The sequence below is a fragment of the Balaenoptera musculus genome, chromosome 19 (genome assembly GCF_009873245.2).
Source record: "Balaenoptera musculus isolate JJ_BM4_2016_0621 chromosome 19, mBalMus1.pri.v3, whole genome shotgun sequence".
NCBI lineage: Eukaryota > Metazoa > Chordata > Mammalia > Artiodactyla > Balaenopteridae > Balaenoptera > Balaenoptera musculus.
In genome coordinates, this window is record NC_045803.1 from 15,144,794 (window position 1) to 15,162,282 (window position 17,489).

At 36.0% G+C, this 17,489-nt stretch overlaps 1 protein-coding gene across 5 annotated transcripts in view; it reads left to right on the forward strand.

Annotated features, from left to right (window-relative positions):
* ZFP30 (ZFP30 zinc finger protein) overlaps positions 1-15,732 on the forward strand; it is a 19,380-nt gene extending 3,648 nt beyond the window's left edge. For 2 of the 5 annotated variants that reach the window (XM_036832885.1, XM_036832884.1), the window contains exons 4-7: positions 982-1,069; positions 4,097-4,223; positions 5,225-5,323; positions 11,367-15,689. In XM_036832885.1, coding sequence (XP_036688780.1) covers positions 1,061-1,069; positions 4,097-4,223; positions 5,225-5,323; positions 11,367-12,736 — 1,605 coding nt within the window. In that variant the 5' untranslated portion in view covers positions 982-1,060 and the 3' untranslated portion in view covers positions 12,737-15,689. Of the gene's footprint in view, positions 1-981; positions 1,070-4,078; positions 4,224-5,224; positions 5,324-11,366 lie in introns of those variants that run through there. The other 3 variants (XM_036832883.1, XM_036832882.1, XM_036832881.1) reach the window with 2 other exon arrangements.
* Positions 15,733-17,489: the final 1,757 nt, after the last annotated feature.

Below are 17,489 nucleotides of genomic sequence, written 5' to 3' on the forward strand. Positions count from 1 at the left end.
TTTGGCTGAATTTCTGAAAGAGTCTTAGAATATGAAATGGACAGTTCTGCTATTTTAATGCCAGAAGCTTCATCCTTCTGATCCTTCATTTGAGTGAGAGTTTGAGAAATGAATTAATGATAATCTTACAAAAAACAAAATTATTTTAACCTCAGAGAAGAAGACTTGGGAAAGGAAGGCGAAATAATCTAATTATACTGTATAGCTCAGTTGGAAATGGTATTTACATAGTCATAATAATGGAAACTGAATATCCATTTACCCTGTAATAGAACAAAACCATATTGGAAGGATAGGGAGATGGAGCTACGCATACGTGCAGTGGGAGATGGGTGGATAAAAGACAGCAGGAACTATGCTTTCCATAGTAGGAAGTCAGTAGATATTGGTTAAAACTGAAAATTCAGAAATAGCAATATTAGCATGTTATTTGAATATATGGTGTTTAAGTAACAAAAGAAAAAGCTAAAAGAGGTGAAAATTGTTGCCTCTAGATTTGGAAGATGGGAGAAAGAGTAGCAGGGATGGAACTGTTGGGGCTTTTTGTGATATTCCTTGTAGGGCTGTTTTAAATTTATGTCCAGGTACAAGCGATACAAATTTAAAATTTTTTGATTAAAAAATTAAGAAACTCTAGAGGAGAACAAAATAAAGATCACCTGGGATACCATCCAGTAGAGGTAACATGATAAAATTTTATTCCAAGTCCATCCACAGACTTTCATGCACATGCATAATACATGTATGCATATGTATGTAGTTTTCTTGCCAAAAATAGAATCACACACAATACTATTTTCCTGTCATTTTGGGGAGGGCATGTATTTGTCTAAATTACCTCTTACCTTTCATCACTTGTTTGTGTGTTGGGAGGGGCGGGTAGAGGGGTGTTGCATGTAGGAATGGGAAAGTGGTGTGAGTTTTTAAAATTTGGGAGCTGTGAGGCAATTTTGTTCTTATGGCTTCATATTCTTCCCCCAGCTCTTAGCTTCTGTGGACTCTGCTTCTCCAGCAAATGACCCTTGAGAAAAACTAACCAGTTTCTTGCAAATCTGAAATCATGGCTCATGTAAGTTGATATTTCTCTCTATTTGAAATGCTGTAATTTTTTTCAGGTTATGTAAACATTTTCATTAGTTATCCCAAAACTTCCTAACAGAGCCCCATCCAACAGCTTTTCCCTAGTTGCTCCCACTCTAGTGGAGGATGGAGCCAGACAGCCTGGCCCCTCCTGTGTGCCCCTCTCTCTGTGAATTGACCAAATTACTCAAGGTCTCCTGTGTGTTCAGTCTTTGTCTAGAGCAGATATAAAGCAGAAATGAAGTCCCTAGAGGGAGACAACTGATAGGAGACTCTCAGGACTGGAGAACACTTTAGAGCAGCACTGTCCAATATTAAAAATACAAAATTAGTGCCTTATTAGCACAGTAGGCATCAGTCTCATAATAAGTAGAGAACAATATGCAAGGCACATATGTAATCTTTTGTGTCACGTTTTATTTATTTATTATTAAAAATTTTTTTTTAAATTATTTTATTTTATTTTGCTGCCTTGGGTCTTTGTTGCTGCGTGCGGGCCTTCCTCTAGGTTTTTGGCGAGCGGGGGCTACTCTTCATTGTGGTGCGTAGGCTTCTCATTGAGGTGGTTTCTCTTGTTGCGGAGCACGGGCTCTAGGCGCGTGGGCTTCAGTAGTTGCTGCACATGGGCTCAGTAGTTGTGGCTCGAGGGTTCTAGAGCGCAGGCTCAGTAGTTGTGGCACATGGGCTTAGTTGCTCTGCGGCATGTGGGATCTTCCCAGACCACGGCTGCAACCGGTGTCCCCTGCATTGGCAGGCGGATTCTTAACCAGTGTGCCACCAGGGAAGTCTCTAGCGTCACATTTTAAAAAGAAATGTGCAGTTAATTTTAATGCTTTATTTAACCCAATATAGCAAAATATTATCATTTCAAAATATAATCAATATAAAAATTATTGAGATATTTTACATTCTTTTTTTTTTCTCTAAAGTCTTCAATATCTGGTGTATATTTTATAGTCACAGCACATCTAAATTTGTACTAGCTACAGTTCAAGTGCTCAGTAACCACGTGTCTAAGGTAGCATATTGGACATTGTAGCTTTAGAAATTTTGTGTAACCTAAATTGTAAATATAATTTAATATGTTTAAGAGTATAGAAATAATCTAAATAGAATCATTATTAAGTCCAACATATCTATTAAATGGAGTATTTTATAATAAGTTTAAAATATTCAATAAAAGATTTGTTATAATAAGGGAAAGTGCTAATGATACATATAGTGATGAAATTGGGTCTGGAAGAAATTCTTTAATTTTGTGCAAACTCTACTTTTTAAAAATAGAGATTTTATGGTTCATCTGGGGGGAATAATTCCATCGATTATTTTTTTCTAACCCTTAAAGGGAAAGAGGTTAGAGTAAATCACATTTCTGTTTTTGGCCGCACCTTGCAGCATGTGGGATCTTACCTCCCCAACCAGGTTTCGAACCCGTGCCCCCTGCAGTGGGAGTGTGGAGTCTTAACCACTGGACCGCCAGGGAAGTCCCTAGAGTAAATCACATTTATTTTTTTTAGGCCCGTTGCTAGCAGTATTTTTATGGACACTATTTCAATTAATTGTGAAATTCTTTTCTTTTTTATTTACAATATTGTGTTAGTTTCAGGTGTACAACAAAGTGATTCAATTATTTTTTTTTCAGGTTATATTCTATTATAGGTTATTACAAGATAATGAATATAATTCCCTGTGCTATACAGTAAATCCTGTTGCTTATCTATTTTATGTATATATAGTAGTTTGTACCTGTTAGTACTCCTAATTTGTCCCTCCCTCCCTCTCCCTCCCCTTTGGTAACCATAAGTTTGTTTCTGTTTTGTATGTAATTCATTTGTATTATTTTTTTAGATTACACATATTAGTGATATCATATAGTATTTGTCTTTCTCTGTCTGACTTACTTCACATAGTATGATATTATCTAGGTTCATCCATGTTGCTGCAAATGACAAAATTTCAGTCTTTTTTATGGCTAGCATTCAGTTGTACATCTTAAGCCAGTCTTCTGTTGATCGGCACTTGAGTTGTTTCCATGTTTTGTCTATTGTAAATAGTGTTGCTATGAACATTGGGGTTCATGTATCTTTTCAGATTTTTGTACTTTCGAGTTTTTGTTTTCTCCAGATATATACCCAGGAGTGGGATTGCTGGATCATATGGTAGCTCTGTTTTTAGTTTTTTAAGGAACCTCCATTCTGTTCTCCATAGAGGCTGCACCAATTTACATTCCCACCAACAGTGTAGGAGGGTTCCCTTTTCTCCACACTCTCTCTAGCATTTATTATTTGTAGACTTTTGGATGATAATCATTCTGACTGGTGTGAGGCGATACCTCACTGTGGTTTTGATTTGCATTTCTCTAATAATTGGTGATGTTGAGCATCTTTTCATGTGCCTATTGGCCATCTGGATGTCTTCTTTGGAGAAACGTCTATTTAGGTCTTCGGCTCATTTTTGATTGGGTTGTTTGTTTTTTTGGTGCTGAGTTGTATGAGCTGTTTGTATTTTTTGTATATCAACCCCTTGTTGATCACTTCGTTTTCAAATATTTTCTCCCATTTGGTAGGCTGTCTTTTTGTTTTGTTTCCTTTTGTGCCCATCAGCAGAAGATTGATGGTTTCCTTTACTGTGCAAAAGCTTTTAAGTTTGATTAGGTCCCATTTGTTTGTTTTTGCTTTTATTTATTTTGCTGTTAGAGACTGATCTAAGAAAATATTGCTACAATTTAGTGAAACTCTGATTAATTACCTGAATGTATCTAGAAATAAGTAAAATTAGGTATCCTACAGTTATATAGGAAGCTTCATCTGTAGCAGTAGTAGGCAAACTGCAGCTTGTGAGCCAGATTCAACTCATGGCCTGTTTTTGTACAATCTATGAGTTACTTACTTTTTGAAAGAATTGTTTTAAAAAAGTAGGGAAAGGGGAAGGATATACAAATAGTGATAATATGTGGCATGTGGCCCTATACAGAAATAAATAATTTTACAAATAAAACATGGGTTTGTCATTTCAGGATTTGGTGATGTTCAGAGATGTAACTGTAGACTTTTCTCAGGAAGAGTGGGAATGTCTGAACTCAAATCAGAGGAATTTGTACAGAGATGTGATATTAGAGAACTATAGCAACCTGGTGTCACTGGGTAAGTTTATCTGTGTCGAGTAATGTAGAAATTCACATGACCGAATTTCAGGGCTATCCTTCTAAAAACTAGCCAAACATCTGCTTTGTAGTTTGGGAATAGGCACCTTCAGCTGTTAAACTATTAAATAGCACCTTTAGCTTCCCCATAAATCAGTGACGTTTACATTTTCCTTTGCCTTTTCCATAATTGCTTCTCTTGAATGACAGTTTGATATAAATTCTTAGACACTCAGAGCAAAACCATTTTCAAAGAAATCTGGTTTCATACTGCTGTAGATGGTCTATTATCTGTTAACTTACCTGCAATGTGAGTAGGAAGACAGAGGTGTCTGGCTCAACATACCTATTGAAAAAGCTTATACAATGTATATGATACTGGGTTAAATTAGTAGTTTGTTAAAACTCAAGTGGACACATTCAATTTATCACAACAAACATTATCTTTTAATTGATTTATGATTAAAAGTTTAAAATATATGAACTTTGCATTTAACATTGGATGAATATACTGGCAAGAAACTATTTTCCTCTTAGCAAAGTATTTAAAGAAAAGCAAAAATAGTACCTAATAAACATGTATAGTGCTTACTATGTACTAGGCACTCATCCAAGCACTTTGTTTATTAAGTCAAACCTCACACAATCCTATACATTATTACAATAATGGGTATACATTATTATTTTATATATTTTTATGTATTATTTTATATATTATTATATATTATTTACGTATGGGTATATATTATTTTTCCAACTGAGAAAACTCAGGCTGTAAGTTGTTCAGGTGACAGAGGCAGGATTTGAAACCAGTGCTCTCAATGATTACTTCCTCAAGAGACAGAGGCTGTATGAATTGGCAATTAAAATAAGGCACTATTCCTATATCTCTGTTCTTGTGATTCTGAAGTAACTCTAATATCAATGTTTTTCTGTTTATTTACTCTTCGTTTTTCTGAAGGCTTAGTCAAGTATATCCTTTCTGTATTATGTTTTTTCAAGGAGGATGTTCCATTTCTAAACCAGATGTAATTACTCTGTTAGAGCAAGGGAAAGAACCCTGGATGGTTGTGAGGGATGAGAAAAGAAGATGGAGCCTAGGTGAGTAAGTGCTAATAAGGAAAGGTAAGCTATTGTGGCATGGCATATTCCTGCTGGTTGAGAAGGAAACACACCACTTAGATGTTGATTATGAAGGAGAGACCTGAAACCTGGGAAGAAAACTTAGATTTCAGCCTGAATCACCAAAGAAATTTCATCTTTACTTCCATTTACCTCTTCTTTCTTCACTGTCATGTTTCTTTCTCATTTCAATGGGGGAAACCTTTCTTCACCAATGACCACCATTTTACCTGTATTTTGCATCTAATTTCTTTCTAGCTCATCTTTTGTATTTGGCTTTTATGCATGTATTTCTTCATTGCCTTCTTTTCATGGAGTTTACGTTGTAGTAGGGTAATCATACAATAAACAAATGGATTACTAAATATCATGAAGTGATTAAGTATTATAAAGAAAAGGGAGTAGGATAAGAATATGGAGAATTATGATGGGTTAATGGGGTAATTTTAGATAGGGTGGTCAGGGAAGAGGAACCAGTTGGCAGAAGCTCTTCAACTTGTCAAAGATGGAATCATTTGAGCATCTGTATACATAACTGCAATGTATTGCAACCACATAAAATACCGCATGCTTAATTCCATAAATTCTTTTTTTTTTTTTTTTTTGTCCTTGTGGGATTTTTTTTTTTTTAATTCAGACAGAAAGTCAATAAATTCCAAATAATTCCATAAATTCTTAATGATAGTAACAGCAGATTGTTCACCACTGGAAACTACTAGAGAACTAACTTATTTGGAAAGCATAAATTTAAAGGAAAAAAGAAGCGTTTATCCTGTCTTCCTTGTAAGAACTGTACCAATAGGTAATAGATGGAGGGATGTTTTTCTTAATAAAAGTATTCAGTGAATAAATGAAGAATGATAGAATATTATCATTTTGGAACCCATAGTGAGCTATTGGATCTAGGCACTGAACATCAGTGCTGATAGCATCACAGAAATAGAGACAATGAATGAAGGGGTGAATGAAAGGATACAGTATGACCTATGAAATGTGCCTAAGTCTAATGGAGCTTCTAAAGCCAACCACCAATTTATTGGAGGATGATAGAGGAGCATTTTCTATTACACCTTGGGAATATAGTCAGCAAAATTCAGAATATGAGAAATGCTATAGGGTCAAAAACAGTTCTTCAACAAATAAATTGTAAGGGAAATCAAAAGATAGTAGGACAGGGACTTCCCTGGCAGCGCAGTTGTTAAGAATCTGCCTGCCAATGCGGGGGACACGGGTTCGATCCCTGGTCCGGGAAGATCCCACATGCCGCGGAGCAACTAAGCCCATTTGCCACAATTACTGAGCCTGCACGTTTACAGCCCATGCTCTGCGGCAAGAGAAGCCACCGAAATGAGAAGCCCGTGCACCACAACGAAGAGTAGCACCTGCTTGCTGCAACTAGAGAAAGCCTGCGTGCAGCAACGAAGACCCAACGCAGCCATAAATAAATAAATAAATAAATAAATAAATATTTTTAAAAGATAGTAGGACAGTCTGTAGGTTTTAGACATGTAGAAGACATGTCAACCATTGTGCATTATGGACTTTGGATCAGTTATTATTATTTTTAAATTGTTTAAAATTTTATGTATGAGATAATTAGAAGTGTGAACACTGATTTTTGATGTTCTTAAAGAATTACTGTTCATTTTTTCAGGTTTGGATAATGGTATTATGATTATTTTTTTTAATCCTTTTAGAGATACATCCTGAAGTGATTACAAAAAACATTAGATTATGGGATTTGCTTCAGAAAATGTGAGGAGAGTGGATTAGGGTCTGCATAGGCCAGTACTGGGCTTGGTTGGTGGTTGCTGAGGCTGGTCCATAGATACATGGACATTTATATTTACTGTTCTCCTTTTGTGTATGTCAAATATGCTCTGTAATAAAATTTTGTTTCTTTTAACGTTATTGGGAGATAAAAGGAAAAGAAAGTGAGAAGTGAGGCAGTGATGAAAATAAGTATATATAACTCTTGGAGGAATTTTGCCATAAAAGCAGACACGTGGGGTACAGAGAAAGTATCTTAAGATGTGATGAGGTATTAGAACATGTATATAGGCTGAAGGGAATGATTTCAAAGAGGAAAATTGATGGAGTAGAGAAAGAGGGAATTCTGTAAGCAATGACTTTCAGTAAATGGGTAGGAGTAGGAGTCAATTTATGAAGGAAAACCAATGCATATGATAAGAATATGGACACAGGTTGGTTGGATAACGTGGTGAAGGGGAGAATAACATTTTTCTTTAAATTGCTCCTGATTCCTTGATGAAATTAGCAGTAAAATTATCAGCAGAATGTGAAGGTTATTTGGAATTCAGTATGGATTATTTAATATTGAGTTGGCCAAAAAGTTCGTTTGGGTTTTTCCATAACATCTTATGGAAAAACCGGAATGAACCTTTAGGCCAACCCCATATTTGATCAGTTTTGATTTTCAGAAGTACAGTTCTGTGGTTATAGGGTTTTAACATTTACAGATCTCTGGATACATTTACCCTGGTGTTAATGTGCCTAAAACTGCCTCTGTCATAAATATTCTGTATCCATATCATCTTGTATCAGCAAAAGTTATTGAAGACATCATATCTCAGGAAACTAACTATGAACAGGTAATTTACTTCATATTTTCTTTTTGATTAAAGCTAGTATCCTGCAAATGGAAATAATATTTCTCCTTTTACATTGCTTTAAGATGGGTTAATATTTTGCTTTCACATTAGCATTATTTACTAGAATAAAGTCCTTTGATTCAGTAGAATACAAACTAATATATGGTTTACTAATTTTGAGTAGTTAAATATTTTATATATGTCTTTTGATGTTTAGTTTGGCCTTTTAGAGTTGGTCCAGTCAATTTTTTCTTGATTAAATCACACATATAATGCATAGGCTATTATTTCCAGTTTCAATTTATTTAAAGTAGAACAAGAATCTAAAGATACTTGTAAAGCAAACTGTGTGCAGAATCTTTCATGACTTTTTACATTTCCCATCAATCTTTACTGTTTTCTCACTCATGCCTAGTTTGAGAACAATGCAATGTGCATCCCTAGCCAGAACTTGCAAAGCACTGAACCTAGTTTTCTTAGATAGAAGTGGTTGTCTTTCAGTTTCTTGAAGGGGAAAGAACTGGCATAAACAAATTTGGGAACAATTATGGCTGACTTTTTACAGAAATCTTAAGATTACACTTCAGCTGTTTATACAGTTGACCCTTGAACAACATGGGTTTAAACTGCGTGGGTCCATTTATACATGGGTTTTAAAAAATAAATGTGTACTACAGTACTGCATGACCTGAGGTTGGTTGAATCTGTGGATGCAGAACTGCGGATATGGAGGTCCAACTGTAAAGTTACACACAGATTTTCAGTGGGGGGTGGAGGAGGGGGTGGTATTGTCCCCTCTAACCGCTATGTTCAAGGGTCAACTGTAGTATAGTCTTCTAGATGAGAATGTTCAGCGTGCCAGGGTCTTAATCTGACATGTCATTTAGGTGGGGAAGCCATATAAGGGTCTCAGGTTCACTATATCCACACTGGGAATGTTTTGTTTGTTCTTTAAATTAAAACGTTCAAATTCTATAGGATAAGTTTTATAATTTCTACTTTGTTTTTTATGAGTGAATATGGACATTTTGCCCTAAGTTTGTTTATACTTTTATTTTGTGCATTTTCTACTCACTTCCTTTATTCCATTACTTTTTCCATTGTTTAATGTTTCTTATACAGTTTGTATGGGCTTTTCTGCTGTATACACTTTCTCATTTTTCTTACAAATGTTTGGGCCTTCACTTTTGATTTTGACTGTGACTTTCCTTTAGATCACTGGTTTTTAATTTTTAATTTGCAAGTAAATTCTTTGAAATCACCATCTTAATAACAACTGTCATACTTTTGTACCTGCCTGCTTATTTACTACTGTTATGACTAGCTAATTACTGTTCATTTTATATATCATTTATATCTTATTTGTCTTAATGAGAACTTAAATTGTTTTTTTCCCAAAAATTTCTACAAAATTGTCATAGTTTTATATTGCTTTCTTGAATGGGAAGATGGAGACAGACAGACAGGAGGAGAGAGAGGGAGGGGGAGAAAGACAAAGAGAGGAGTAAAGGAAGGAGAACAGGAGAGAGGGAAGGGAGAGGGAAGCACGGAGAAAGACACTCAGATTTCATAGGAGTATTTTCTGTGCCATTCATTTTTTTGTCTCTGCTCACAAATTATCTACACTATTTAAATCATTGTTGCCTTTTAACATCTTTTTAGTATATCCTTTTTAAAGTAAACTTACTGAAATATAAATAGATATAAAAAATACAGAATTATAATATGTGGCTCACTGAATTTTCACAAAGTAATTACACATTGATTCAGAAATAGAGCTTTACTAGTATATCAGAAGCTCCCTCCTAACTTTCTCCAGTCATTCCTCCCTACCAAAGTTAACTACTAGCCTGACTTTTAACAAGTCCATAGATTAGTTTTACTGTTTTCAAGTTTTATAAAAATGGAATAGTATAAATTCTTTTATGCCTGGCTTTGTTTACTCACCATTATGTTTGTGAGAATGATCCGTGTTGTTGTGTGTACTTGTAGATTATTCATTCTCATTGCTGTTACAATTCATCTCGTTGCTCTTATTGCATTGTATCCACATATCTTAATTTTCTTTGTCATTCTTCTGTTGATGAACACTTGGATTCTTTCCAGTTTGGGCATATTAAAAATAATATTGCTGTATTGTAGACTTTTTAAAAATACCTTTTTCTTTTTGGAAAGTATTGAAATCTTATTTCAAAAATTTTGAGAAAAATACCTCTCTGCTCAGAATTTCATTAGCATGTTACACTTTTATAAACCTGTTGCTGTGACTGAAAAATCATGAATATATTTTTAGGCAGTACCTAAATGGCATTGGCTATGAAGACTTCAGGGAGAATATAGGAAAGGGTATGAAGGAACAAAACAGGTTGAGTATTTGTAACATAGTGTGTATAGTTAATAAACTCAAATGAAGATAAATAAGTAGAACCTTTCATTACCTTGATCGTGAAAGTGAGGTTCACTCACAACTATGCAAAGTAGAAAATGAACTGAAGTGGAGATATCTGCAAGTGAAAGTGGAGAGGCCATTGGAAGGATGATCAGGTGTAAAGAAATTTTTCCATGTATGTATTTGATTGAGATAGCTTAGATGTGCTTTGGTTCCCATCTCTATAGGAAGTGATAAAAAAGAAGGTGTAAAATTGGAGGCAAGGCAAAATATACATTTTTACTATTAACTAATTATGGAAATTTAATAATAGTTACTGTGTGCTATGGGTTTGTTATTCAGTGATAAGTGAAAGATTGTTTCTGCCCTTGGGGAATCATAAGGTAAGAAAATAGAATAAAAACTGAGAAAGTTAATGAATATATCACAGCAGAATTGAAAAAAGTGTTAAGAAGCAAGGAACAAGTTATTGGGATAGAAAATAAAGGATATAAATTAGATGAAGTCAGCACAGGTAGTTTTTCTGACTTTTATCATGATACCTAAAGGGTGAAAGGAACCCAACCATGTGGAGAGCCCGCCAGCATTCCTGGGAGATTTAATAGCCAGTAAAAAGCTCTAAGAAATGGAAAGATTGTAACATATTTTAGCAACTGAAAGGAGGTAAGTGTGACAGATGTAGGGTGCAAAGGGGGCAGTAGCTTGAGATGACATCTTTTGGTAAACAAAGGCCATGTTATTCATAATAAAGTGTTTCTACTGTATTCTTATTTAAAAGAGAAATCATTAAAAAGTTTAGGTAGAGATCTCAGACTTTGATTTGCTTCTGAATTATCTGGTCTTAACTCATTTTCTTTATTCCTCTTAGCTTTATTCAAGCTACATGATTTTCAAAGAGTTTTTAAGCACATTTTCTTCAACTGGACTTTCTTTTCTTTCCTATTATAAAATTTTTATTTGCTTATTTGTTTACTTTTTCTAGAATAATAAAATAGCATGTGTTTATCTTATTTTCTTTCAGATTTGGAATCCAGATATGACACTAAAAAGTTATTTGAAGTAAAGGATGTTTGTGAAATGAATGTATCTCAGTGGGAGATAATGGAAAGAATTAGAAGTTGTGGCCTTGAAGATTCCTTTTTCAGGAAAGATTGTGAATATAAAAAGTTTGAGGGACAGGAGGGTCCTCAGGAGGCGTATTTCAGGCAAGTGAAAAAAACCACCTCTGAAAAAATGCCCAAGAACAAAAAACGCACATCTCTTACTCTGTATCAGAGAATTCACAATAGAGAGAAACCCTATGAATGTGGGGATTGTGGGAAGGCTTTTAGAGTACGCCAGCAACTCACTTTCCATCAGAGAATTCATACTGGTGAGAAACCCTATGAATGTAAAGAATGTGGAAAAGCCTTTAGACAGTGTGCCCACCTTAGTCGACATCAGAGAATTCATGCTTCTGACAAACTCCTTGAATGTAAAAGATGTGGAAAAATCTTTACATGTGGTGCAGATCTTCGTGTACATCAGAGAATTCATGTTGGTGAGAAGCCCTATGACTGTAAGGAATGTGGGAAGGCCTTTAGAGTGCGAGGACAACTTAATCTCCATCAAAGGATTCATACTGGTGAGAAACCCTATGAATGTAAGGAATGTGGGAAAACCTTTAGACAATATGCACACCTTACTCGACATCAAAGACTTAATATTGCTGAGAAATGCTATGAATGTAGGGAGTGTGGGCAGGCTTTTCTGTGTAGTACAGGCCTTAGAGTACATCACAAACTTCATACTGGTGAGAAACCCTATGACTGTAAGGAGTGTGGGAAGGCCTTTAGAGTGCGGCAACAACTTACTCTCCATCAGAGAATTCATACTGGCGAGAAACCCTATGATTGTAAGGAATGTGGGAAGACCTTTAGTCGTGCCTATCATCTAACTCTCCATCAGAGAATTCATACTGGTGAGAAACCTTACGAATGTAAGGAATGTCAGAAGTTCTTTCGTCGTTACTCAGAACTTATTTCACATCAGGGTATTCATATTGGAGAGAAACCCTATGATTGTAAGGAATGTGGGAAGGCCTTCAGACTGTTCTCACAACTTACTCAACATCAGAGTATTCATTTTGGTGAGAAACCTTATAAGTGTAAGGAATGTGAGAAGACTTTTAGACTGCTCTCCCAACTTACTCAACATCAGAGTATTCATACTGGTGAGAAACCCTATGACTGTAAGGAATGTGGAAAGGCCTTTAGACTCCATTCATCACTTATTCAACATCAGAGAATTCATTCTGGTGAGAAACCGTACAAATGTAAGGAATGTAGGAAGGCATTTAGACAACATTCACATCTTACTTACCATCAGCGAGTTCATAAGGTCACTAAATAATTATTAGAAAGCCATCCATTGTGAATTTTGTGTTAAGGAGCAGTATAAAATAAATTCTGGAGGAAAAGTGTTTGAATGTAGGAATCCCTTTTGCTTCATGCTCAAAATTAAAATAAGAGGTTTTAAAAGAATAGGTTAATTTAATGAATACATAGAAATATTTCATCACCATTCAAACCATGTTAAACTTTAGGAAATTCTTTCTAGAAAGAAACTCTCTTAAAGGAGTGAACGTGGAAAAGCTTTTGATCTTACCTGTTATCACCTCTATTCTTTCATCTGTACAGTATACCTGTGGAAGTTGCCAGGGCACCAACTCATTCTGGAAATTGATAAATAAAAGGAAGGAACTGTGATTTAGCCTGCATTTCCTGTATAAACTATATTTCAAGGCAACTAGAAGTTGATGAGGTAAAGTTCTTTGTTAGAGATTTTTACAAGACATAATGAAATAATGGATCTAGGCACAATTCTCAGTAGAGGTGTTAAGACCATTATGTGAATGGTTGATGTCAACTTCATAGTGAATAGATGAGGTTGACAACATCTGAACCCATGATCAATTTTAATCTCATCAAAAATAGGACAAAACATTTTGTGCCTCCTGATATGATACAATAAGACATACCATTGCCAAAAAATATTGAACCTGAATCTAATTAAAGCATCAAGATCTAACTCCCAGTTTAGAGAAAATTCAGGAAACAAGAACAAATTACATGATACAACAAGAAGCAGACAAATCTAAAATGTGGGTTATTCTACAAGAGTAATGACAGCTTCTCAACCAATAAAATGGATTGAAAAAAGGGAGGTGGAACTCTTAGATATTAAAAGAGTCGTAAGAGATGTATCAATCAAATGCAATGAATGAGTGGTTCTCATTTAGATCACAAGTTGAACAAGTGTAAAAAAGACATTTTTATGACAGTTGGGGAAATGGGACTATTGACAGTATTAGATAATATTAAGAATTATGTTCTTGTTAGATGTGCAAATAGCATTGTGTTTATGTAAAAGTGTCTTAGAGATAAATTAGCAAGTTTATACACATAAAATGATATGTCTAGAATTACCTTTAAAATGCTCATGCAAAAGAAAAGTGAAGATGGATAACTTGTTTGTCAAAATCATGGTAAGATGAGTCAGGTGCGTGGTTTTTGCTTATTTTGTTTTTGCTCTTTTCTCTATTTTCATGTATTTTAAATTTTCCGTAATTTTTTTTAAAGATAAAATATCTGTGAAATTATAACCCACTTAAAGTGAATGATGTTTGTAAATGGCTACATATCAGAACTTACGGATATTGCTAAAGTTTTACACACAGGGATATTAAATGTGCTATAATGTATTTGGGAAATTAAGATTGAGTATCCAGATTTTATCTAGTTCACCTAATGCTACATCTGTTGTAGTGCCTGTCCCATAGTACTTCGTATATTTCAAGAGTGAGTAAAAAGAGCAATTACAACTACTTGTGGAAATTAATTGAATAGAACTGTATTATCTGATAAGGTAGCTGCTAGCAACATGTTGAGCACTTAAAATTGAGCTATTGAGAGACTGAATTGTGGTTAGTACAAATTAAGATGGTGTTAAATGTAAAAAACACACAAGGTTTTGAATACTTAGTTCTAAAAAAATATGTAACAGGTCAGTTTCTCACAGCATTTCTCTGCTGTTGTTGGGAAGCTGTGATATTCAGTGGATTGCATTACTGCATAATACAGAACCCAATTTAAGTATATCTCTGCTCCCAAGTAGCAGCATGTTTACACACTGAGGTCTCTTTGGTTCTACCCTGAGTCATGCTGAATTTTTTTTTCTTCTCTTCATAAAACGTTGCCTGTGTTTACAGCTGAGTAGTTTTCTCAGACTGTTTTTAACCTGTAGATGTTTCAGCATCCAAAGGCCCTTTTTTACTTTATACTGTTTCCCACTAAGTTCAAGCTTGCAGTGCTTCAAGTAGTACAATTCTCTTTAAGACTGTGTTTTCTATGATTTTTATTAGGGTTCATTCAATTAGACAAAAGATCAACAGGCTCTTCTCTGTATTGGGTTCCCTGTGAGGCTACTGTAGAAAAACGACTTTGAAAATCTTAGAAGCCACGCTGTTTCACAGAAAGGATGAAAGTTGCCTTTATCTTTACCCTGGGGTGACATTTTCAGGACAGCACCACATATTTGAGTTTTCCTCCCCTCTCAGGCCCATTATAACTTTGAGAACCCTTTGCTACCTGTAAACACTGTCATGAACCCTCTATTTCCTTGAAATTCTACTTGAAATATGCACCAATTGATATAATGAATAGAATGATTTTTTTTTTTACTCTGTTAATATGATGAATTACCTTCATGGATTTTCAAATATTGATTAAGCCTTATATCACTGGAGTAAACTCTTGTTTGTCTGTAGTGTGTACTTTAAATATATATATATATTGCTGTACTTGCTGTGATTGCTATAATTTACTAATGTTTTGTTGAGGATTTTTGCATCTATATTCATGAAGGATACTGGTCTCTAGTTTTGTTCTATTTTTGTCTCATTTGGTATCAGGTTGATGGTGTCCTCATAACGTGAGTTTGGAAATGTTGCCTCCTTTTAATTTCTGGAAGAGGTAGTGTAGAATTGGTGTTAATTATTCTTTGAATGGTAGAATATTCCAGTGAAACCATTTGGGCCTTGCAATTGACTGAATGTGTCTCCTTAAAATGTGATGACATCCTAACCCCCAACATGATGGTATTAGGAGGTGGGGCCTCTCAAGAGATAATTAGGTCATGAGGGTGGAGCCTTTCTGAATGAGATTAGTAGCCTTATAAAAGTGACCCCAGAGAGTTCTCTCACCCTCTCCTGCCATGTGAGGAGGATACAACAAGAAGATGACAGTTTTCAATCTGGAAGATGTTTCTCACCAAAACTAACTGTGCTAGCACCGTAATGTCAGACTTCCAGCCTCCAAACTTGTGAGAAATAAATTTGTTTACAAGCTACCCAGTCTGTGGTACCATGTTATAGCAGCCCAAGCTGAATAAGACAAATTTGTACCAAAAGTGGGTACTAATGTAAAAGACATGGAAGTGGCTTTGGAACTGAATAGTGAATGGATAAAGGCTGAAAAGAGTTTTGACGTGCATGCAAAAAATAACGGATGTTAAGGGTGATTCTGGTGAAATCTCAGAAAAGAGGAGAGCTGAAGAGAAAACCTCAGCCTTAGGAAATAATAATCATGAACAAAATGTTGGTAGAAATATGGACAGTAAAGACCATTCTGCTGCAGTCTTAGATGGAAATGAGGAACTTATTATTGGAAACTGGAGGAAAGGTCTTTCTTTTTATAGTGGCAAAGAACACGGCTAAATTGTGTGTGTGTTCTAGTATTTTGTGGAAAGTAGATCTTCTGAGCAATGAAATTTAATGTGTGGCTTTGCTTCTCCTGGCTGATTATAATGAAGTGCAAGAAGAGAGAAATGACTTAAAGATGGAGTTTTTGAAGCAGAATGCAAAGATTTGGAAAATTCTTAGCTGAATAAATAGTGTTAAAGTGAGGGCATGGATTGGGAAAGAATAGCATCCTATAAGTTGGTTGGGAGACATGTGGGATGAAGCTGGGGACGTTGAGCTCCTGAGTTTAGAGTCTGCTTTACTAATGGAAGTGGCACCCCCACCCACAGTGGCGATGGCATTTCCACCTCCATTTGAGGGGATTAACCCTGCATTGCCTGAAGAAACCATGACCTCCCCTGAGGCGGTGGCCATGCAAGATGAGGCTGATTATCCTCAGAAACCATCCCCACCACCCCTCTTTGTTTCTGGGCCTCTCACTGGACTCAAGTCGCAGCAGACTCCTAAAGGTGAAGTACAAAGTGTGACCCAGGAGGAGGTGTGCTACACTCCAAAAGAATTACTTGAGTTTCCTAATTTTTACAGGCAAATCCAGGGAACAAGTATGGGAATGGATACTAAAGATGTGGAATAATGGTGGAAGGAACATGATTGGAAATTTGGTGACAGTGAAATCTGGGAAAGAGATGTGTGGATAGGCCCCTCTGGGCAAAACATTTGAAGATATTTGTGTCCTGTATAAATACCCACTAAAGGATGACCTCAGCAGAGGACTTTAATAATCAAGTGGATAGGATGGCCTGTTCTGTGGATAACAGTTTCTTTTCCCAGCTACCCCCATTATCATCCAGTGGGCTTAGGAACATAGTGGTGGCAGGGATGGACATTATGCATGGGCTCAGAAACATGGACTTCCACCCACCAGGGTCCACCTGACTGTGGCCACTGCTGGGTGCACATTCTGCCAGCAGAGACAAGCACTGAATCCCTAATATAGCAGCATTCCCTGAGAGGTGTTCAACCAGCTTACCTGGTGGCAGGTTGAGTACACTGTATCACTTACATTGTGGAAGGGGCAGCGCTTTGTCCTTGCTAGAATAGAGACTTACTCTGGATACAGATTTGCCATCCCTGCATGCAGTGCTTCTGCCAAAACTGCCATCCGTGGACTTGTATACATACAATGCCTTATCCACTGTCATGATATTCCACACAGCATCGCCTCTGATCAAGGAACTCCTTTCACAGTAAAATAACTGCAGCAGTGGGTCCATGCTCATGCAATTCACTGGTTTTATCATGTTCTCCACCGTCCTGAAGCAGCTGGCTTGGTAGAATGGTGGCATGGCCTTTTGAAGACTCAGTTATAGATCCAGCTGGTGGCAGTACCTTGCAGGCTGAGTC